This window comes from Salmo salar, chromosome 25, assembly GCF_965601325.2.
Source record: "Salmo salar chromosome 25, fSalSal1, whole genome shotgun sequence".
Taxonomy (NCBI): Eukaryota; Metazoa; Chordata; class Actinopteri; order Salmoniformes; family Salmonidae; genus Salmo; species Salmo salar.
Window position 1 is genome coordinate 47,029,812 of NC_138315.1, and position 23,594 is coordinate 47,053,405.

At 42.6% G+C, this 23,594-nt stretch overlaps 1 protein-coding gene across 3 annotated transcripts; it reads right to left on the reverse strand.

The window, feature by feature from the left end:
* Nucleotides 1-1,030: 1,030 nt before the first annotated feature.
* On the reverse strand, nt 1,031-23,591 carry LOC145864083 (uncharacterized). 3 transcript variants are annotated; one of them, XM_082969191.1, is made up of 8 exons: nt 23,304-23,591; nt 22,014-22,167; nt 21,254-21,383; nt 9,025-9,203; nt 8,615-8,760; nt 8,225-8,387; nt 8,033-8,145; nt 1,031-3,252 (listed from the first exon to the last, which is right to left on the reverse strand). In XM_082969191.1, the coding sequence occupies exons 2-8, from the start codon at nt 22,090-22,092 to the stop codon at nt 2,434-2,436; spliced, it is 1,629 nt and encodes a 542-aa protein (XP_082825317.1). In that variant the 5' UTR covers nt 22,093-22,167; nt 23,304-23,591; the 3' UTR covers nt 1,031-2,433. The 3 variants fall into 3 exon arrangements, with proteins under 3 accessions (XP_082825317.1, XP_082825319.1, XP_082825318.1); XM_082969193.1 differs by having other exon boundaries at nt 22,014-22,162; nt 23,304-23,565; XM_082969192.1 differs by having other exon boundaries at nt 23,287-23,565.
* Nucleotides 23,592-23,594: the final 3 nt, after the last annotated feature.

A 23,594-nucleotide genomic window follows, 5' to 3' on the forward strand; every position in this document is an offset into this window, starting at 1 on the left:
GACAAGAGTTGACAGCTGTATGAGTTCACCATTTACACAACATATGCTGCAACCTTTTGTAATTTTAATAGTTTGTTTCATATTGGCTGGCTTCCAACAATAGCTGAATTTGCAAAGCTAGCGAGCACCAATTCAGTTTCAGTGGTGTTTGCTATAATCTTTGCTACCCGGGTTAAATAAAGGTGAAATAAATAAAAGTTCCCTTGCGACAATTTAGCTTTTGCAACGAGACCATTAAATATATTTAAGACAATGGTAGAAGAGAGTGTAGTTCTGTTCAGTTTGGACTTCAGTTTATCGCTAACCTTATCACAGGGACTTTGAAGCACTAATTTACATCATCTGCATGCTGATTCCATCTTTGACGACGCCACATAAATGGAATAGGTACTAGCTAGCTTAATAGTTAATATTTGCGTGCTAGCTCTGCATATTCAGCTAGTGTGTGTGTGCGCGATTGACTGGATTAACCTCACGGCAGTTACGTGCAAACTAAGGAACTGGCAGTGGATCAAACCATTGTGAGACAAAGGGCGGGGGGGGGGTCGCAATCTTTTGAAACTTAAAAAACGCGCTATTAAATGTCTATTATCAGCACAATTGCTTTCATTGCGTATTATTAATATTATTTAAATGACATAGTTATGTTTCAGTGATATATTGGGGGGGACAAATCATATTTTTCCCAGGATGGGGGGGGGGGGGGGTCGTGTCCCCCCCCCCGGGATTTCCGCCCCTGCATTGGAGTCAACATGGGCCAGCATCCCTGTGGAACGCTTTCGACACTTTGTGGAGTCAGTCCATGCCCCGACGATTTGACTGTTCTGAGGGGTGCAACTCAATATTAGGAAGGTGTTCCTAATGTTTTGTACAACTCAGTGTATTTCTTTGCTGTCCATTTTGATATAATATTTTTATAAGTGTATGCTGTATTAGTTGTTTCTGTGGTTTGAAGGATATGTCATGAACATAAAACTTCTGTTCTACTGAATAGTTTCTTAACTGTGTTTATAACAAACAGTAAAACAAATTTTAAGATGGTAGAAAAATATTTTATTACATACAAAATTAAGGATAAAAAAAGTAACATTTATAAAATAAATTGGCGTTAACAAATAAAACGGTGATTGCAAAATTAGTATAATACACACTTAAATTATGACTTTTTCCTGAATATGTAACAGTTAGATTAAATGTTTCCTACAGTATAGCAAAAAGCAAGTAAAGAAGTACTACTACGATGATCGCATAAACACTAAAAAGTATGTTGACCTTAAACTTGTGAATAAGTACAGAATACTGTATTGTATAGCTTGACCAATGATGCCCTTGACGTTTGCACATTAGCATTAGCCAGTAGTACTAATGCCGTCTGTGAACATCGATAATATAACCCCAAAGTACTTGTAAACCTAATGTAACTTTTGATAATGGCTCTCACATTCAAGTTAGCAACTTGAGAACCTTGCTGAGGTAATATGTACTTTAACAATTTAATGATGTAAAAAAACATAATTCTATGTCTAAATACTTTAAAAAACTGCAATAATTTAGTATAGTCCATATCAATACTATTGGTTGGCCGACGACTCAAACTAAATACTTCCGCTGTTCTGTCGTTCGCTACATACTTCAGTCTGAAACTGACATCGAAGTAATTTGTGGTGACATCAAAAGGAGGGGTGTTGTACAAAACAAAGTCATCAGTGATTGGATCATTTCTAACCAATCAGATTATCAAACCCAATGACATTTTCTAAACGCAGCTTTATCCATGTGTGTTCTGGCTCTGGTCCAATCCATCAGTTTCTGGGACCAATCAGAATGGTTAGAATGCGTTTGCATTCTAGAAATCGTCGGGAGGTACTCAAATCCAGACTCATTGCGGAGAAAAAACTAACGTCCTTGGGCGTGGTGTAGCATATGGCCGGTGCAAGGAGTCTGGGTAGTCAGGCAAATATATTGGCTCTTCTCTTTTAAATTTTAACTGGTCTGAAAATACAAGAAAATTCAAAGCAATACGGTGGAGAGAAACAGTTATTTTCACCTAATGCAGATAAAAGGGCGGCAGGTAGCCTAGTGGTAAGAGCGTTGGACTAGTAACCAAAAGGTTGCTGGATCGAATCCCCGAGCTGACAAGGTAAAAATCTGTCGTTCTGCCCCTGAACAAGGCAGTTAACCCACTGTTCCCTGATAGACAGTCATTGAATATAAGAATTTGTTCTTAACTGACTTGGCTAGTTAAATAAAGGTTAATAACAAAAATAAAGGAAGGACAAGGAGGGGAAGCCACTTCAGGCTACCTTGGGAAGACTGATATTTATGCCAGAAGAGTACACAATGTCCACTAGTCGGCACCTTTCATTAACAAATAAAAAACCTCCTGGCAAAAAAAATGGAATGGAATGGATAGTTGGTTAATTTTGCAACAAATTACTTCTCTCGTCGCCTCATGTAACCAGAATACTCCTCATCTTCCTCCTCCTCTTCCTCAGAGGTAGCAGTGTGCGTCTGTGTTATGGCAGGCTCTGTGGCCCAAAACGTGGTGTCAGAGGGTAGGAAGGGAGTGGTGGGCTCAGGGGGCTCCCCCAGAAAGAGGTGTTCTGGTACCATCATCTCTCTCTGCATCTTCATCTCCTCATGTCTACCTAGGGTTACAGACAGCAGGTTGACATCCAGGCAGCTCTCCTCCTCCTCCGGATGTAATCCCTCTGCATTCCCTGTGTCCCTCTCTGAGGAGAGACTGAAGCTCAAGTCCTGTCCCCTTGAGGCATATTGAGCTGGCTCTGTAAGCTGACTGGTTTGTGAGGGTCTAGACAGTGGATGGTTGTTTGATAGGGACATTGAGAGGCCGTCAGGTCTGAGCAGAGATTCAGGCTGTTGGTCGCTGGTTATGAAAAGAGGAACGTGAGGGCGGTTGGACTGTGTCTCAGCGGTGGTCTGAGTGTCTGTGGCAGTGGGATATGCCGGAGAGCATGTGTTTAGACAGAGGTGTAGGAACACCTCTGTTCCAGAGGAAGAGGAGGAAGAGAGGGGGTTATGAGGGGTCAGACCAGCAGTGATCCCTCGTGTCTTGTATCCTTGTCCTCCCCCACTGCTTCCCTCTGTCTCTGCCTCACTTTCTTCCTCACTCTCTCTGTCCTTCCCAGTGCTTCCTGAAGGGGGCGATGGTGGCACTAGATGCACTGAAGAAAATGGTTCCTCATCATAGGGCACTGGATGTAGGTTCTCCTCGTGGTGTTGTATTGAGCTCTGCAGAGAAGAGAGAGTTCATCTGTGAGGTTAGGAGGTGGGTAGTCAGACACCTATCACAGAATAAGACCATGGCTACCAAAATGTTTTAAAAATGAAATACGTTGATAAAAAAAAAAGTCTTAAATCAACAGAGCGTTGCGCCTCTTTTGACACCATGTGTGAGCCTGTGAATAAGGTCACCTCATGAATACTAAAAGCACTGCTGTGGTCAACACTTCATGATAGAACCAATCAAATAGTGAGCAGATGGGAAACAACCTAGCTTTCATTAGCACATTGTTAGCCTGGACTCCCCCCCCTCCACCTTATAAGTTAATTCAGCTGTGTTGTTTAAAATCAGAATTCCTTCAACCTCATTGGTTGTTTTTTGCTTTGTCATGCACCGTCTACTGTGGGACCTTATATAGACAGGTGTGCGCCTTTTCAAATGATGTCCAATCAATGGAATTTACCACAGGTGGACTCCAATCAAGTTGTAGAAACATCAAGGATGATCAATAGAAACAGGATGCACCTGAGCTAAACTGAGTCTCATAGCAAAGGGTCTGAATTCTTACGTAAATAACATGTCTTTTTTTATTTTAATACATTTGCAAAAATGTTTAATAACTTGTTTTTGCTTTGTCATTATGCGGTATTGTGTGTAGATTGCTGAGGGAAATGTTTTATTTAATAAACTTTAGAATACAGCTGTAACGTAACAAAATGTGGAAAAAGTCAAGGGGTCTGAATACTTTCCAAATGCACCGTATACAAAGTATCCGATAAAGAGACTATGAGAGAAAGAAGAGTTGCACTTCTCCAACCATTCCTGGACCTGCGACCAAAAACAATCTACATATGGACAAAATAAAATGCATCAAATTTTGTATATTAATTTAAATAGAAAAATTACATTTTGAATCCACCGTTATTTTGTTGCAATTAGTTGATTGTAATTTTGGGTAGAGCAGACATTTCCATGTATTTCTGTAAGCTGAAAGTGTGACATAACTCCACCAGTCATACTTATGATATAATTTATAAAGATTATACTTTTTTTGGTAATGTTTTTTTATTTTATCTATTAGTATATTTCAGTTTAACCACAATATCGGTTTTATTATTTGTTCTGTCTTCTCTGTTTTAAAAATAGCTATATTTTGGAGATTATTTCATTTTAAAATATCCGAAAGTAATAGTTCGTAATCTGAATAAAGGGAAAAAGGCCATTCTTGAACATGGGGTGAGTCATTCTTACTAATTTGCTAGAAAACAAGTCCGGATTTAAATTAACGTTTGTATGACTGAAGCCTTTAGTAAGAGGTGTAATGCTTCAATATTTAATCATTTCTGCCCTCCGAATTCATCTTCATTATATAAATAATCCTGTTTAATTTTGTCTGGCTTGCCGTTCCAAATAAAATTGAATATTTTTGGATCATATAATTTACAAAAACAAGTCGCTAGGTGTAGGCAAGACCAGTAGCAAATACCGTAAATTCCGGACTATAAGCCGCAACTTTTTTCCCACGCTTTGAACCTCGCGGCTTAAACAATGACGCGGCTAATATATGGATTTTTTCCGCTTTCAAATTTTTTTTTTCTCCAAAAAACACATTCTGTGACGTGCTCAGTTTTTTGGCGGCATGAAGCTTTCATTTGACCAATGAAATTGCCGAACGGGTTAACCTGTTGGGGCTAGGGGGCAGTATTTGCATGGCCGGATAAAAAACGTACCCGATTTAATCTGGTTACTAGAATATGCATATAATTATTGGCTTTGGATAGAAAACACCCTAAAGTTTCTAAAACTGTTTGAATGGTGTCTGTGAGTATAACAGAACTCATATGGCAGGCCAAAACCTGAGAAGATTCCTTACAGGAAGTGGCCTGTCTGACCATTTCTTGCCCTCCTTGATCATCTCTAACAAATACAGGGGATCTCTGGCATGACGTGACACTTCCTACGGCTCCCATGGGCTCTCAGAAGGCGGGAAAAAGCTGAACGATGTAATTCCATCCCCAGGCTGAAACACATTAGCGCGTTTGGCAAGTGCTCTATCAGAGGGCCATTAGACTGAGGCTCGTGCATGAGGGGATAGCATGCTTTTACTTTCACTCTCTTCGTAATAAAAAACGATTTCCCGGTCGGAATATTATAGCTTTTTTACAAGAAAAATGGCATAAAAATTGATTTTAAACAGCGGTTGACATGCTTCGAAGTACGGTAATGGAATATTTAGATATTTTTTGTCACGAAATGCGCCATGCTCGTCACCCTTATTTACCCTTTCGGATAGTGTCTTGAACGCACGAACAAAACGCCGCTATTTGGATATAACACTGGATTATTTGGGACCAAACCAACATTTGTTATTGAAGTAGAAGTCCTGGGAGTGCATTCTGACGAAGAACAGCAAAGGTAATAACATTTTTCTTATAGTAAATCTGACTTTGGTGAGTGCTAAACTTGCTGGGTGTCTAAATAGCTAGCCCTGTGATGCCGGGCTATCTACTTAGAATATTGCAAAATGTGCTTTCACTGAAAAGCTATTTTAAAATCGGACATAGAGTGCATAGAGGAGTTCTGTATCTATAATTCTTAAAATAATTATGTTTTTTTGTGAACGTTTATCGTGAGTAATTTAGTAAATTCACTGGCAGTGTTCGATCGGAATGCTAGTCACATGCTAATGTAAAAAGCTGGTTTTTGATATAAATATGAACTTGATTGAACAAAACATGCATGTATTGTATAACATAATGTCCTAGGGTTGTCATCTGATGAAGATCAAAGGTTAGTGCTGCATTTAGCTGTGGTTTGGGTTTATGTGACATTATATGCTAGCTTGAAAAATGGGTGTCTGATTATTTCTGGCTGGGTATTCTGCTGACATAATCTAATGTTTTGCTTTCGTTGTAAAGCCTTTTTGAAATCGGACAGTGTGGTTAGATTAACGAGAGTCTTGTCTTTAAAATGGTGTAAAATAGTCATATGTTTGAAAAATTGAAGTTTTTGCATTTTTGAGGTATTTGAATATCGCGCCACGGGATTACACTGGCTGTTGAGTAGGTGGGACGCTTGCCCATAGAGGTTAAGGTCAAACAACTTTTTTGTTTACTGTTTAGATTAAATCGAGCGCTCTCAAACTTCCCATCATTCTGATTACGGTAGTCATTTTGCTACAACCTAATCATGGCAAAGACACAGAAAAATGCATATGATGCAGCTTTCAAGTTGAAGGCGATTGATCTGGCTGTTAGAAAAGGAAATAGAGCTGCTGCACGGGAGCTTGGTCTTAATGAGTCGATGATAAGACGTTGGAAACAGCAGCGTGAGGAATTGACTCAGTGCAAAAAGACAACTAAAGCTTACTGCTAATTTTTTATTTTTGTTACAAGCCGTGTTTCGTTAAAGCCTATTTATTTTTGTTACAAGCCGTGTTTCGTTAAAGCCTGTGTATATTTGTTACAAGCCGTGTTTCGTTAAAGCCTGTGTATTTTTGTTACAAGCCGTGTTTCGTTAAAGCCTGTGTAAAGTTCATTTGTTTCAATGTACCGGTAGGCACCTGCGGCTTATTTATGTTCAAAATAATATATTTTTTAAATTCAGTGGGTCCGGCTTATATTCAGGTGTGCTTAATAGTCCGGAAATTACGGTATATCAAAAGTTTGGTATACTTCCACTGGTATGCCATCCAACCCTGGAGTTCTCTCAGACATAAAGGCTTTAATTGCGTCAAGAAATCCTCTGTAATTTGGCCTTCACATGAGTCTTTCTGTACAGTTGTTAATTTTACATTATTAATAGAAAAAAAATCCATACAATTATCTTCGGCTAGTGGACTAAAACAAAAACATGTGCTTAAAGTACTTTGTTTGGATTTTTAGTTTAAATATAGTTTGGTGAATCATGGGTTATTTTTAGTAGCATTTCTATGTTGAAGATGGAAAAAAAGAATTGTGCAGGGCCAATCTCCATTGTCTGAGCCTCCTGTTGACATTTTAGCATGAGCTAACGCTAAGATTTGTGACATGACTTTATGCTATGAGTTACCCAACACTCTTCAGTCAGTGCTACCTTGTCCCAGACCTTTTTATTTAATTTTTTTACCTCTTTCTCCCCAATTTCATGGTATCCAATTGGTAGCTACAGTCTTGTCTCATCGCTGCAACTCCTGTATGGACTCAAGAGAGGCGAAGGTCGAGAGCCATGCGTCCTCTGAAACACGACCCAGCCAAGTCGCACTGCTTCTTGACACACTGCTTGGTTAACCCGGAAGATAGCTGTACCAGTGTGTCGGAGGAAACACCGTACAGCTGGCGACCAAAGTCAGTAAGGAGTCACTAGAGCGCGATGGGACAAGGACACCCGGCCTTCCAAACCCTCCCCTAACCTGGACGACGCTGAGCCAAACCCTCCCCTAACCTGGACGACGCTGAGCCAATTGTGCGCCGCCTCATGGGTCTTCCGGTCTCGGCCGGCTGCGTCACAGCCTGGGATCGAACCCGGGTCTGTAGTGATGCCTCTAGCACTGTGATGCAGTGCCTTAGACCGCTGCGCCACTCGGGAGGCCAGTCCCAGACCCCTTCTGATCGAGTATTCCAACCATGTCCTGCCTTCTAGGGTGTTTTTCCTAGTTTCTGTGCTTCTGCATTGCTTTCTCTCTGGGGTTTTACGCTGGTATCTGTGAAGCACTTTGTGACAACTGCTAATGTTAAAAGCGATTAATAAAATAGATTTTATTGATTGAAAACCAGGGCTAGAATAGATCTGTATCAGTCTATAGCTTACCAGTACTTCTGGAAGGTGTTGTCTCAGACAGATGAATCCAGTGCGAAACAGTAGGGTAGTACTACACAGCCCAAACAACACAAGCAAACACAAAACCACCGAGATCTCTGTGTCTGTGGAGAGAGATCAACAGTCAGAACACAAAGACCACATATGTGCGCGCACACACACACACACACACACACACAGTACCTGCGATGTACTTGGCAGCAGTGAAGGCACAGTGTGGTTGGCTGTAGGAAGAGTTCTTGTCGCTTCTCTCCTCGCTGTCCATTATTCTGACGGAGACACAGTACTCTCTGCCTGGAGCCAGGTTCTTTAGAATCTTTTTCAGAGACTTCATCTCCTCAGAGTACTGGACACACAACAGAAACCAATGAAACCAATGCATTATGCTTGAATAGACTGAGTTATTCAGCACTGAAATGAGAACATGGCATGCAATAGTAAAGCATCTCTGATGATGCAGCGATGATGTTATACTGTGTGTGAATCTGTCACTCAATTTCAAATTGTCCCATATAGCTCCAACCCTTAGGCATGTTTTAGATTTTCAAAAGGTTTGGCTCCTCCTGTCCTCACCTTAGCTCCATGCCTGCTGCTTCTGATGCTTAAACTGTAGCGGAACTTGTCGTAGACATCCCGCAGGCCGTCCACAGGAGGCTTCAGGTCCACACACAGAGTGCTGCCACATGCCTTAACACTCACCACGGGCGGGTCCAGGAGGGCTACAGGACACACAGAGGGACAAACAGCACTTAGTGGCTGCTGTTCAACCAAGCAGTTTTAAAAAGTGTCTCCAAAAGGGGAGAACATGTTTTTAAAATGAAGAACGTGTCAGCCTACTAGTGGTTCAATTTGACAAGCTCCTGAACACAACTCCAAAGTATTTAAACATTAACCCTACAAACTCCATCCCCTCCTTCCCCCACAACCCTGATAAGCACTGGCCTGCTCTCCTTTGGCGTGACTGAGGAAACGCTGACACTCACTGCCATCGATGGGTTTAAAGCCGCTTTGGTTGGCCGGGGGTGAGACTTGGTTCCCAGACACAGCGAACACCTGGTTGTAGTAGGTGTGACTGTGGCTCGAGAATGCTTTAGTCAGGTTACACACCAGAGGGAACTCCACGTGCTCACAACCAGCCACCACCTTCCAAGATTGGCCACCCCTAATTTAAATGAGGGGGAAAAAGAGAGAGAGGTAATGATAGACAGAGAGAAGTTCAAGACAAACTTATTTGTTTGCTAGTTGGCCTAACATTACACAGTAGTTAGTATGGTGTGTGTGTGTGTGTGTGTATCATTGAGCTAAAATACAAGAAGACACTCCCAAGTCATGTTTTTTTAATTTATTTTTTATTTTTATTTCACCTTTATTTAACCAGGTAGGCAAGTTGAGAACAAGTTCTCATTTACAATTGCGACCTGGCCAAGATAAAGCAAAGCAGTTCGACAACATACAACAACACAGAGTTACACATGGAATAAAACAAATATACAGTCAATAATACAGTAGAAAAATAAGTCTATGTACAATGTGAGCAAATGATGTGAGATAAGGGAGGTAAAGGCAAAAAATGTCCATGGTGGCAAAGTAAATACAATATAGCAAGTAAAACACTGGAATGGTAGATTTGTAGTAGAAGAAAGTGCAAAGAAGAAATAGAGATAATGGGGTGCAAAGGAGCAAAATAAAATAAATAAATACAGTAGGGGAAGAGGTAGTAGTTTGGGCTAAATTATAGATGGGCTATGTACAGGTGCAGTGATCTGTGAGCTGCTCTGACAGCTGGTGCTTAAAGCTAGTGAGGAAGATAAGTGTTTCCAGTTTCAGAGATTTTTGTAGTTCGTTCCAGTCATTGGCAGCAGAGAACTGGAAAGAGAGACGGTCAAAGGAGGAATTGGCTTTGGGGGTGACCAGAGAGATATACCTTCTGGAGCGCGTGCTACAGGTGGGTGCTGCTATGGTAACCAGTGAGCAGAGATAAGGGGGGACTTTACCTAGCAGGGTCTTGTAGATGACCTGGAGCCAGTGGGTTTGGCGACGATTATGAAGCGAAGGCCAGCCAGCTAGAGCGTACAGGTCGCAGTGGTGGGTAGTATATGGGGCTTTGGTGACAAAATGGATGGCACTGTGATAGACTGCATCCAGTTTGTTGAGTTGGGTATTGGAGGTTATTTTGTAAATGACGTCGCCAAAGTCGAGGATCGGTTGGGATGGTCAGTTTTACGAGGGTATGTTTGGCAGCATGAGTGAAGGATGCTTTGTTGCGAAATAGGAAGCCAATTCTTGATTTAACTTTGGATTGGAGATGTTTGATGTGAGTCTGGAAGGAGAGTTTACAGTCTAACCAGACACCTAGATATTTGTAGTTGTCCACATATTCTAAGTCAGAACCGTCCAGAGTAGTGATGCGGGCAGGTGCAGGCAGCGATCGGTTGAAGAGCATGCATTTAGCTTTACTTGTATTTAAGAGCAGTTGGAGGCCACGGAAGGAGAGTTGTATGGCACTGAAGCTCGTCTGGAGGGTTGTTAACACAGTGTCCAAAGAAGGGCCAGAAGTATACAGAATGGTGTCGTCTGCGTAGAGGTGGATCAGAGACTCACCAGCAGCAAGAGCGTCATCATTGATTTATACAGAGAAAAGAGTTGGCCCAAGAATTGAACCCTGTGGCACCCCCATAGAGACTGCCAGAGGTCCGGACAACAGGCCCTCCGATTTGAAACACTGAACTCTATCAGAGAAGTAGTTGGTGAACCAGGCGATGCAATCATTAGAGAAACCAAGGCTATTGAGCCTGCCGATGAGGATGTTGTGATTGACAGAGTCGAAAGCTTTGGCCAGGTCAATGAAAACGGCAGCACAGTAGTGTTTCTTATCGATGGCGGTTACGATATCCTTTAGGACCTTGAGCGTGGCTGAGGTGCACCCATGACCAGCTCTGAAACCAGATTGCATAGCGGAGAAGGTGCGGTGGGATTCGAAATGGTCGGTAATCTGTTTGTTGACTTGGCTTTCGAAGACCTTAGAAAGGCAGGGTAGCATGGATATAGGTCTATAGCAATTTGGGTCAAGAGTGTCCCCTCCTTTGAAGAGGGGGATGACAGCAGCTGCTTTCCAATCTATGGGAATCACAGACGACACGAAAGAGAGGTTGAACAAGCTAGTAATAGGGGTTGCAATAATTTTGGCAGATACTTTTAGAAAGAAAGGATCCAGATTGTCTAGCCCGGCTGATTTGTAGGAGTCCAGATTTTGCAGCTCTTTCAGAATATCAGCTGAATTGATTTGGGAGAAGGAGAAATGGGGAAGGCTTGGGCGAGTAGCTGTGGGGGGTGCAGTGCTGTTGACTGCAGTAGGGGTAGCCAGGTGGAAAGCATGGCCAGCCGTAGAAAAATGCTTATTGAATATCTCAATTATAGTGGGTTTATCGGTGGTGGCAGAGTTTCCTATCCTCAGTGCAGTGGGCAGTTGGGAGGAGGTGTTCTTATTCTCCATGGACTTTACAATGTCCCAGAACTTTTTTGAATTTGTGTTGCAGGAAGCAAATTTCTGCTTGAAAAAGCTAGCCTTAGCTTTCCTAACTGCCTGTGTATATTGGTTTCTAACTTCCCTGAAAAGTGGTATATCACGGGGGCTGTTTGATGCTAATGCAGAACACCATAGGATGTTTTTGTGTTGGTTAAGGGCAGTCAGGTCTGGGGAGAACCAAGGGCTATATCTGTTCCTGGTTCTAAATTTCTTGAATGGGGCATGCTTATTTAAGATGGTGAGGAAGGCATTTAAAAAAAATAACCAGGCATCCTCTACTGACGGGATGAGGTCAATATCCTTCCAGGATACCAGGGCAAGGTCGATTAGAAAGGCTTGCTCGCTGAAATGTTTCAGGGAGCTTTTGACAGTGATAAGTGGAGGTCGTTTGACCGTAGACCCATTACGGATGCAGGCAATGAGGCAGTGACTTGCAGACTTGTTTACGCTGCTGTGCGTTTTGTTGCCGATCTTACTTTGCTACCTGACGGTTTTTTACTTTTTCATTACCGTATATTTTTACTTTTTCCCTCACTCAACTTTTTTCATTCAACTTTTTCACCCCGGAGGTTTTATCTGGACATGGTTCGTCAGGACTTCAAACAGCCGAAGCAAAGTAACATTAACATGATGCCTTCTAATTGCAGTCGTTGTACTTATAATATACAGGAGAACGATCGCCTTACGGCAAGGATAGCTGTGCTGCAAGCCCAGCTTCAGACGCAATCGTTAGGCAAGGGTAATTTCAGTGTAGGAAAGGATGAAACAGCGTCTGTGCCACCAGTAAGTACAGATAGTAACGTTAGTATAAACCCCCTCGCACGGTCCCCGCAGCCGGACAACTTTCTCATGGCTTCTGGAGGGAAACGCTGTAGGAATGCTCAACCGGTGTCGCTTATTCAGCCGACAGAAACTTTCAACCGGTTCTCCCCATTAAGCGAGTCGGAGGCCGAGACTTCTCTGGTCTCTACTCCTCCCGTTGTGGGGTCTGAGACGCCGACGGCACCCACCATTAGCTCTGACAAATTGAAAACCCTAGTCATTGGCGACTCCATTACCCGCAGTATTAGACTTAAAACTAATCATCCAGCGATAATACACTGTTTACCAGGGGGCAGGGCTACCGACGTTAAGGCTAATATAAAGACGGTGCTGGCTAAAGCTAAAACTGGCGAGTGTAGAGAGTATAGAGATATTGTTATCCACGTCGGCACCAACGATGTTAGGATGAAACAGTCAGAGGTCACCAAGCGCAACATAGCTTCAGCGTGTAAATCAGCTAGAAAGATGTGTCGGCATCGATTAATTGTCTCTGGCCCCCTCCCAGTTAGGGGGAGTGATGAGCTCTACAGCAGAGTCTCACAACTCAATCGCTGGTTGAAAACTGTTTTCTGCCCCTCCCAAAAGATAGAATTTGTAGATAATTGGCCCTCTTTCTGGGACTCACCAACAAACAGGACCAAGCCTGGCCTGTTGAGGAGTGACGGACTCCATCCTAGCTGGAGGGGTGCTCTCATCTTATCTACGAACATAGACAGGGCTCTAACTCCTCTAGCTCCACAATGAAATAGGGTGCAGGCCAGGCAGCAGGCTGTTAGCCAGCCTGCCAGCTTAGTGGAGTCTGCCACTAGCACAGTCAGCGTAGTCAGCTCAGCTTTCCCCATTGAGACCGTGTCTGTGCCTCGATCTAGGTTGGGCAAAATTAAAAATGGCGGTGTTCGCTTTAGCAATCTCACTAGTATAAAGACCTCCTCCATTCCTGCCATTATTGAAAGAGATTGTGATACCTCACATCTCAAAATTGGGTTACTTAACCTGTTGGGTCTAGGGGGCAGCATTTGCACGTCTGGATAAAAAAAATGTACCCGATTTAATCTGGTTACTAATCCTACCCAGTAACTAGAATATGCATATACTTATTATATATGGATAGAAAACACTCTAAAGTTTCCAAAACTGTTTGAATGGTGTCTGTGAGTATAACAGAACTCATTTGGCAGGCAAAACCCTGAGACATTTTCTGACAGGAAGTGGATACCTGATGTGTTGTATTGACTTTAAACCTATCCCATTGAAAAACACAGGGGTTTAGGAATATTTTGGCACTTCCTATTGCTTCCACTAGATGTCACCAGCCTTTACAAAGTGTTTTGAGTCTTCTGGAGGGAGATCTGACCGAACAAGAGCCATGGAACGGTGATGTCCCATTAGACACCTGGCGCGCTACTTCATGTTGGGTACCCTCGTTCCAATACGTTATAAAAGAGTATGCATTCGTCCACCTTGAATATTATTCATGTTCTGGTTAAAAAAGGCCCTAATGATTTATGCTATACAACGTTTGACATGTTTGAACGAACGGAAATATATTTTTTCCCCTCGTTCATGACGAGAAGTCCGGCTGGCTTACATCATGTGCTAACGAGACGGAGATTTTTGGACATAAATGATGAGCTTTTTTGAACAAAACTACATTCGTTATGGACCTGTGATACCTGGAAGTGACATCTGATGAAGAGAATCAAAGGTAATGGATTATTTACATAGTATTTTCGATTTTAGATCTCCCCAACATGACGTCTAGTCTGTATCGCAACGCGTATTTTTCTGGGCGCAGTGCTCAGATTATTGCAAAGTGTGATTTCCCAGTAAGGTTATTTTTAAATCTGGCAAGTTGATTGCGTTCAAGAGATGTAAATCTATAATTCTTTAAATGACAATATAATATTTTAACAATGTTTTCTAATTTTAATTATTTAATTTGTGACGCTGACTTGACTGCCGGTTATTGGAGGGAAACGATTTCCTCAACATCAATGCCATAGTAAAACGCTGTTTTTGGATATAAAAATGAACTTGATAGAACTAAAAATGCATGCATTGTCTAACATAATGTCCTAGGAGTGTCATCTGATGGAGATTGTAAAAGGTTAGTGCATCATTTTAGCTGGTTTTATGGTTTTGGTGACCCTGTCTGCTTGCACTTACACACAACTCTTGTAAATGTACTGTCCTAACATACTCTAAATTTATGCTTTCGCCGTAAAACCTTTTTGAAATCGTAAAACGTGGTTAGATTAAGGAGATGTTTATCTTTCAAATGGTGTAACATAGTTGTATTTTTGAAAAATTTGAATTTTGACATTTATTTGGATTCAAATTTGCCGCTCTTGAAATGCACCTGCTGTTGATGGAGTGCACCACGGGTGGCACGCTAGCGTCCCACCTAGCCCCAAGAGGTTAATGTTAGATCCCTCACTTCCAAGGCAGTTATAGTCAATGAACTAATCACTGATAATAATCTTGATGTGATTGGCCTGACTGAAACATGGATTAAGCCTGATGAATTTACTGTGTTAAATGAGGCCTCACCCCCTGGTTACACTAGTGACCATACCCCCGGTGCATCCGGCAAAGGCGGAGGTGTTGTTAACATTTACGATAGCAAATTTGAATTTACAAAAAAAAACCGACGTTTTCGTCTTTTGAGCTTCTAGTCATGAAATCTGTGCAGCCTACTCACTCACTTTTTATAGCTACCGTTTACAGGCCTCCTGGGCCATATGCAGTGTTCCTCACTGAGTTCCCTGAATTCCTATCGGATCTTGTAGTCATAGCAGATAATATTCTAATTTTTGGTGACTTTAACATTCACATGGAAAAGTCCACAGACCCACTCCAAAAGGCTTTCGGAGCCATCATCGACTCAGTGGGTTTTGTCCAACATGTCTCTGGACCTACTCACTGCCACAGTCATACTCTGGACCTAGATTTGTCCCATGGAATAAATGTTGTGGATCTTAATGTTTTTCCTCATAATCCTGGACTATCGGACCACCATTTTATTACGTTTGCAATCGCAACAAATAATCTGCTCAGACCCCAACCAAGGAGCATTAAAAGTCGTGCTATAAATTCTCAGACAACCCAAAGATTCCTTGATGCCCTTCCAGACTGCCTCTGCCTACCCAAGGACGTCAGAGGACAAAAATCAGTTAACCACCTAACCGAGGAACTCAATTTAACCTTGCGCAATACCCTAGATGCAGTTGCACCCCTAAAAACTAAAAACATCTGTCATAAGAAACTAGCTCCCTGGTATACAGAAAATACACGAGCTCTGAAGCAAGCTTCCAGAAAATTGGAACGGAAATGGCGCCACACCAAACTGGAAGTCTTCCGACTAGCTTGGAAAGACAGTACCGTGCAGTATCGAAGAGCCCTCACTGCTGCTCGATCACCCTATTTTTCCAACTTAATTGAGGAAAATAAGAACAATCCGAAATTTATTTTTGATACTGTCGCAAAGCTAACTAAAAAGCAGCCTTCGCAAATGGAGGATGGCTTTCACTTCAGCAGTAATACATTTATGAACTTCTTTGAGGAAAAGATCATGATCATTAGAAAGCAAATTACAGACTCCTCTTTAAATCTGGGTATTCCTCCAAAGCTCCATTGTCCTGAGTCTACACAACTCTGCCAGGACCTAGGATCAAGGGAGATACTAAAGTGTTTTAGTACTATATCTCTTGACACAATGATGAAAATAATCATGGCCTCCAAACCCTCAAGCTGCATACTGGACCCTATTCCAACTAAACTACTGAAAGAGCTGCTTCCTGTGCTTGGCCCTCCTATGTTGAACATAATAAACGGCTCTCTATCCACCGGATGTGTACCAAGCTCACTAAAAGTGGCAGTAATAAAGCCTCTCTTGAAAAAGCCGAATCTTGATCCAGAAATTATAAAAAACTATCGGCCTATATCGAATCTTCCATTCCTCTCAAATTTTAGAAAAAGCTGTTGCACAGCAACTCACTGCCTTCCTGAAGACAATGTATACGAAACGCTTCAGTCTGGTTTTAGACCCCATCATAGCACTGAGACTGCACTTGTGAAGGTGGTAAATGACCTTTTAATGACGTCAGACCGAGGCTCTGCATCTGTCCTCGTGCTCCTAGATCTTAGTGCCGCTTTTGATACCATCGATCACCACATTCTTTTGGAGAGATTGGAAACCCAAATTGGTCTACATGGACAAGTTCTGGCCTGGTTTAGATCTTATCTGTCGGAAAGATATCAGTTTGTCTCTGTGAATGGTTTGTCCTCTGACAAATACATTGTACATTTCGGTGTTCCTCAAGGTTCCGTTTTAGGACCACTATTGTTTTCACTATATATTTTACCTCTTGGGGATGTCATTCGAAAACATGTTAAATTTCACTGCTATGCGGACGACACACAGCTGTACATTTCAATGAAACATGGTGAAGCCCCAAAATTGCCCTCGCTAGAAGCCTGTGTTTCAGACATAAAGAAGTGGATGGCTGCAAACGTTCTACTTTTAAACTCGGACAAAACAGAGATGCTTGTTCTACGTCCCAAGAAACAAAGAGATCTTCTGTTGAATCTGACAATTAATCTGGATGGTTGTACAGTCGTCTCAAATAAAACTGTGAAGGACCTCGGCGTTACTCTGGACCCTGATCTCTCTTTTGAAGAACATATCAAGACTGTTTCAAGGACAGCTTTTTTCCATCTACGTAACATTGCAAAAACCAGAAACTTTCTGTCCAAAAATGACGCAGAAAAATTAATCCATGCTTTTGTTACTTCTAGGCTGGACTACTGCAATGCTCTACTTTCCGGCTACCCGGATAAAGCACTAAATAAACTTCAGTTAGTGCTAAATACGGCTGCTAGAATCCTGACTAGAACCAAAAAATTTGATCATATTACTCCAGTGCTAGCCTCCCTACACTGGCTTCCTGTTAAGGCAAGGGCTGATTTCAAGGTTTTACTGCTAACCTACAAAGCATTACATGGGCTTGCTCCTACCTATCTTTCCGATTTGGTCCTGCCGTACATACCTACATGTACGCTACGGTCACAAGACGCAGGCCTCCTAATTGTCCCTAGAATTTCTAAGCAAACGGCTGGAAGTAGGGCTTTCTCCTATAGAGCTCCATTTTTATGGAATGGTCTGCCTACCAATGTGAGAGACGCAGACTCAGTCTCAACCTTTAAGTCTTTACTGAAGACTTATCTCTTCAGTAGGTCCTATGATTAAGTATAGTCTGGCCCAGGAGTGTGAAGGTGAACGGAAAGGCTGGAGCAACGAACCGCCCTTGCTGTCTCTGCCTTGCCGGTTCCCCTCTTTCCACTGGGATTCTCTGCCTCTAACCCTTTTACAGGGGCTGAGTCACTGGCTTACTGGTGTTCTTCCATGCCGTCCATGGGAGGGGTGCGTCACTTGAGTGGGTTGAGTCACTGACGTGGTCTTCCTGTCTGGGTTGGCGCCCCCCCATTGGGTTGTGCCATGGCGGAGATCGTTGTGGGCTATACTCGGCCTTGTCTTAGGACGGTAAGTTGGTGGTTGGAGACATCCCTCTAGTGGTGTGGGGGCTGTGCTTTGGCAAAGTGGGTGGGGTTATATCCTGCCTGTTTGGCCCTGTCCGGGGGTATCATCGGATGGGGCCACAGTGTCTTCTGATCCCTCCTGTCTCAGCCTCCAGTATTTATGCTGCAGTAGTTTATGTGTCGGGGGGCTAGGTTTCAGTCTGTTACATCTGGAGTATTTCTCTTGTCTTATCCGGTGTCCTGTGTGAATTTAAATATGCTCTCTCTAATTCTCTCTTTCTGTCTTTCTCTCGGAGGACCTGAGCCCTAGGACCATGCCTCAGGACTACCTGGTATGATGACTCCTTGCTGTCCCCAGTCCACCTGGCCGTGCTGCTGCTCCAGTTTCAACTGTTCTGCCTGCGGCTATGGAACCCTGACCTGTTCACCGGACGTGCTTGTTGCACCCTCGACAACTACTATGATTATTATTATTATTTGACCATGCTGGTCATTTATGAACATTTTAACATCTTGACCATGTTCTGTTATAATATCCACCCTGCACAGCCAGAAGAGGACTGGCCACCCCTCATAGCCTGGTTCCTCTCTAGGTTTCTTCCTAGGTTTTTGGCCTTTCTAGGGAGTTTTTCCTAGCCACCGTGCTTCTTTCACATGCTTTGCTTGCTGTTTGGGGTTTTAGGCTGGGTTTCTGTACAGCACTTTGAGATATCATCTGATGTACGAAGGGCTATATAAAAATAAATTTGATTTGATTGATTGATCACTGAGATCTTGGTTGAAAACAGCAGAGGTGTATTTAGAGGGCAAATTGGTTAGGATGATATCTATGAGGGTGCCAGTGTTTACGGCTTTGGGGTGGTACCTGGTGGGTTCATTAATAATTTGTGTGAGATTGAGGGCGTCAAGCTTGGATTGTAGGATGGCTGGGGTGTTAAGCATGTCCCAGTTTAGGTCACCAAGCAGCACGAGCTCTGAAGGTAGATGGGGGCCAATCAGTTCACATATGGTGTCCAGAGCACAGCTGGGGGCAGAGGGTGGTCTGTAGCAGGCGGCAACGGTGAGAGACTTGTTTTTAGAGAGATGGATTTTTAAAAGTAGAAGTTGAAATTGTTTGGGTACAGACCTGGATAGTAGGACAGAACTCTGCAAGCTATCTCTGCAGTAGATTGCAACACCGCCCCCTTTGGACGTTCTATCTTGTCTGAAAATGTTGTAGTAAGGGATGAAGATTTCAGAGTTTTGGGTGGACTTCCTAAGCCAGGATTCAGACACGGCTAGGACATCCGGGTTGGCAGAGTGTGCTAAAGCAGTGAATAAAACAAACTTAGGGAGGAGGCTTCTAATGTTAACATGCATGAAACCAAGGCTATTACGATTACAGAAGTCATCAAAAGAGAGCGCCTGGGGAGTAGGAGTGGAGCTAGGCACTGCAGGGCCTGGATTCACCTCTACATCACCAGAGGAGCAGAGAAGTATGAGGATAAGGGTACGGCTAAAAGCTATAAGAATTGGTCGTCTGTGACGTCCAGAATAGAGAGAAAAAGGAGTAGGTTTCTGGGGGCGATAAAATAGCTTCATGGTATAATGTACAGACAAAGGTATGGTAGGATGTGAGCACAGTGGAGGTAAACCTAGGCATTTAGTGATGATGAGAGAGCTTTGTCTCTAGAAACATTGAAACCAGAAGATGTCATAGCATGTGTGGGTGGAGGAACTGAGAGGTTGGATAAGGTATAATGAGCAGGGCTAGAGGCTCTACAGTGAAATAAGCCAATAAACACTAACCAGAACAGCAATGGACAAGGCATATTGACATTAAGGAGAGGCATGCTTAGCCGAGTGATCAAAGGGTCCAGTGAGAGTTAGATAGCTAGCCGAGCCGTCTGTAGATTAGTGGGGTTCCGTGTGGTAGGGGGGACCAGTCCAATTGGCAAAATAGTTAGTTATAGAGGCCCAATAAAATTGTACGATAGACCTATTCAGATCGCAGCCGATAAAACAGCTAACGATTAGCGGGCCGCAGATGGGCATTCAGGTTACGTCGCGACGGAGGGGCCAGTTGGATAACTCCCTCGGGCAGGCAACGCCGGTGGTCTAGTCGTGAAGGTCCCGATGGGGCTCCGCATCGGCAGTAAAACGGGTCCGGATAGGTGATTGTAGCCCAGGAGAGGCTGATGGAACTCTTCAGCTGGCTAGCTCCGGAATAATTATGTTAACTCCGGGACCAACGTTGCCAATAGTCACTCAGGTAGCAGCTAGCTAGCTGCAAGATCCAGGTGTAAACGTCCAGAGCCTGCGGTAGAAATCCGGGGATATCGAGAGAGAATAGGTCCGGTAAGCTCTGGTCTGAGTCACGCTGTACAAAAATTGGCGATAGCTTTTCGAGCTAATGGATGGCTGAGGACCGCTAACCGTGGCTAGCTGAACTCCAACGTTAGCCAGGCTAACCTTTGGCTAGCTTCCGTTGTGGATTTCAGATTTGAGGTAAATAATACTTTTATTTTTTAAATTGGTGAGGCGGGTTGCAGGAGAGTGTTTTGAGGTTGAGTTTTTAGAGAAAAAAAAAAATATGTAAAAAGATATGCGAAGAAACAATATATATATATATATATATATATATATACACACACACGACAAGAGGAAGACAAAGGACGTCTGAACTGCTACGCCATCTTGGGACAAAAAAAAAAAAGTTCTCACAAGTCCATCTTCATCTAGGTCTATGATATAGTTCGGTTCTAATTCTCAAGACTAAAAAACTCAACGGACATTATGAAAGCTTAACCAAGTTTACTCTTCCCAGAGGGTCAATACAGCTGCATTAGACAAAACATGTTTCCACCACCACAAGTATATATACTCCAATTTAGGCACTCCTCCTCTCTAATCCTTACATCTATTATGGTTTGACGGGAAGACGAAGTAATAGGGTAATAAACCATAATTTCTCCCTTTAAGGGGATCTGACCTGACGTCAACCCCTCATTTTACTAACCCTCAGATCACCACCCGTATCCGCTATAGCAATCCTGTGACTTTCTCCCGTCCAGCCAACACATTCCAAAGCCATCTGGTTCCTACAGATAACCATCAACTTCTGATGTAAAAACCAGTCGCTATCACTCTTTAAATAAGATACTTCTGAGTTGAACAATGTTCCAAGTTTAACCAAGAATCTAACAATATGTTGTGATTACAGTACTGAATCATTCAAAAAGCAAACACATCAAGGGAAGGCAGTTTTGGCCTATTCAACTGAGAGGATCAAAGAGCGAGAGAGATACTCATACAGAATGACACAACTACATCATACACACACATACCTGTCAGAGAGAACCTTCACGCGGTAGTACACACCCCTGGGGGACCCCGGGCCTGGATCCCACCTCAGCTGGTGGACAAAATGTTTGGAGGAGAGAGTCAGATTGACTGGAGCAGGCAGATCACACATAACTGAGAAAGAAGAGGAAGATACATTTTATTTAGGATGTCGTTTGGGTCCTGGATGCTGATTGGCTGAAAACCTGTGGTATATCAGACCGTATACCACGGCATACTATGACACAAAATCACTTGTTTACTGCTCTAATTACATTGGTAACCAGTTTTTAATAGCAGTAATGCATCTCGGGGGGGTTTGTGATATATGGCCAATATACCACGGCTAAGGGTAGTATCCAGGCACTCCACTGTGTCGTGTGTAAGAACAGTCCTTAGCCGTGGTATATTGGCCCTATACCGCACCCCTTCGGGCCATATTGCTTAAATATACCACACCCACTCAGGCCTTATTGATAAAAGTAACTTCAAGTATAGGCCTACACCCACACCATTTTGTTGTTGAGGTATGGCCACACCATTCAAACACAGGAAAGCTTATTTTTAACATATTTAATTAGTTTTCCATCTACAAAATGCTATTTCACTCATATTGTAATTAATTATAGGTCATTATTTCAAAGAAATTACACTGGACAGTTACTTTAAGTATTACCCCTCAGAAATACAGTAATGATGACTACAATTACGAAGCCGTAACGTTACTGAGGAAAATATATTGTACAAGATGCAAAAATGTCTCACCTGAATGTGCCTGTAGTAACCAGGAAACCACCAATATCACTGGAGTCATGACACCATTGCCACAACACTCAGTGGTCATGTCAATGAAGCTGACTCTTACATCCTCCACCTTGACTCCACTGTGCAGCAGCTCTCATGTCCATCCCCATCTAAGCTGAAAGGACAGATAGGCTACATTGTCTCTTTGGGTGTGGTGTTTGTTCACTTGGTTCAAAGGATCGTTTGATTGAGTTGTGGATGTACTGTTAAACAGTGTTCATTCTTATGTGGTTGAGGGGTTCATAATTTGAGGAGCACTTGTTTTCACACAACTCAAACCAACATTGTGCTGGAATTTTGGAAAAATAAAAGGAAAAAAACGGACTCATTTGGTAAGCTACATTAGGCTATTGCAACCCGGGTGGTATTAGAATGTGTTTCTTTTCCTTTTTACAGAAATCTGCTGCTTTGTGATAATGGAAACTTTTGTAGCTATGTGGCATAACTAGTTGATATCACAAATTCTCAGTTCAGGTGGCCAACTAGCAGTGGTGGATACTTGAGTAAAAGTAAAGATACCTCAAAAGAAAATGACAAGTAAAATACTACTTGAGTAAAAGTCTAAATGTATTTGACTTTAAATATTATTCAGTATCAGAAGTAGGAATCTTTTCAAATTACTTATATTAAGCAAACCAGACCGCACAAATGTATAGTTTTTATTTTATTTAAGGATAGTCAGGGGAACACTCACACATAATTCACAAAGGAAGCATGTGTGTTTAATGAGTCCGTCAGATCAGAGGCAGGCGGGAGGACCAGGGTTGTTCTCTTGATTAAGTGCGTGAATTGGACCATTTTCCTGTCCTGTTAAGCATTCAAAATGTAACATGTACTTTTGGGTGTCAAGGTAAATGTATCGAGTAAAAAGTACATCATTTTCTTTAGGAATGTAGTGAAGTAAAAGTTGTCAAAAAAATATAAATAGTAAAGCAGGTAAGTAGTTTTATGGGGTAACGTTGTGGTACTTGAAAGTATTTTTACACCCCTGCCTCAACATTACCAAAACAAAACGTGCAACAGAGATAGTAAGAACAAAACACGATAACCGCGAGCAAAACAACAGTTAGCTAACGTTCGCTGTCGGTTCCACTGATACAACGTTTCCGTTAGCAGCAGTTAGCTAGCTGTACCACTAATTCCGTGATTCCGTTAGCTACTCGCTAACAAAGCCTAGGCCAAACAGTAGATATCATTTGATAACTCCAAGCATAATACAATAAAACATAGCTACCGATATGAGATGTTCACCTTTCTGCCTGGTTGGCAACAGAAGTCAAACAAGAGCCAGTCCTCTGCCACAATTGGGGTGCTTTCCGCAACTGCTGCCAGCTTGTAGAAATTCAAGGGTTTTGCCGCGTTCAGAACAACTGGAAACTCTGAAATCTCCTACTTCCAGGCGCTAGGGAAAAAAACTAGTTACGACTGGGAAAATAATTTTTTAACGGTCATCCAACTCGGAATTCCAAATCGGGAACTCGGGCCTCTTTCTAGAGATCAGACTTTCCCACCTGAAGATCACCGACGTCGTAATTTGACCTC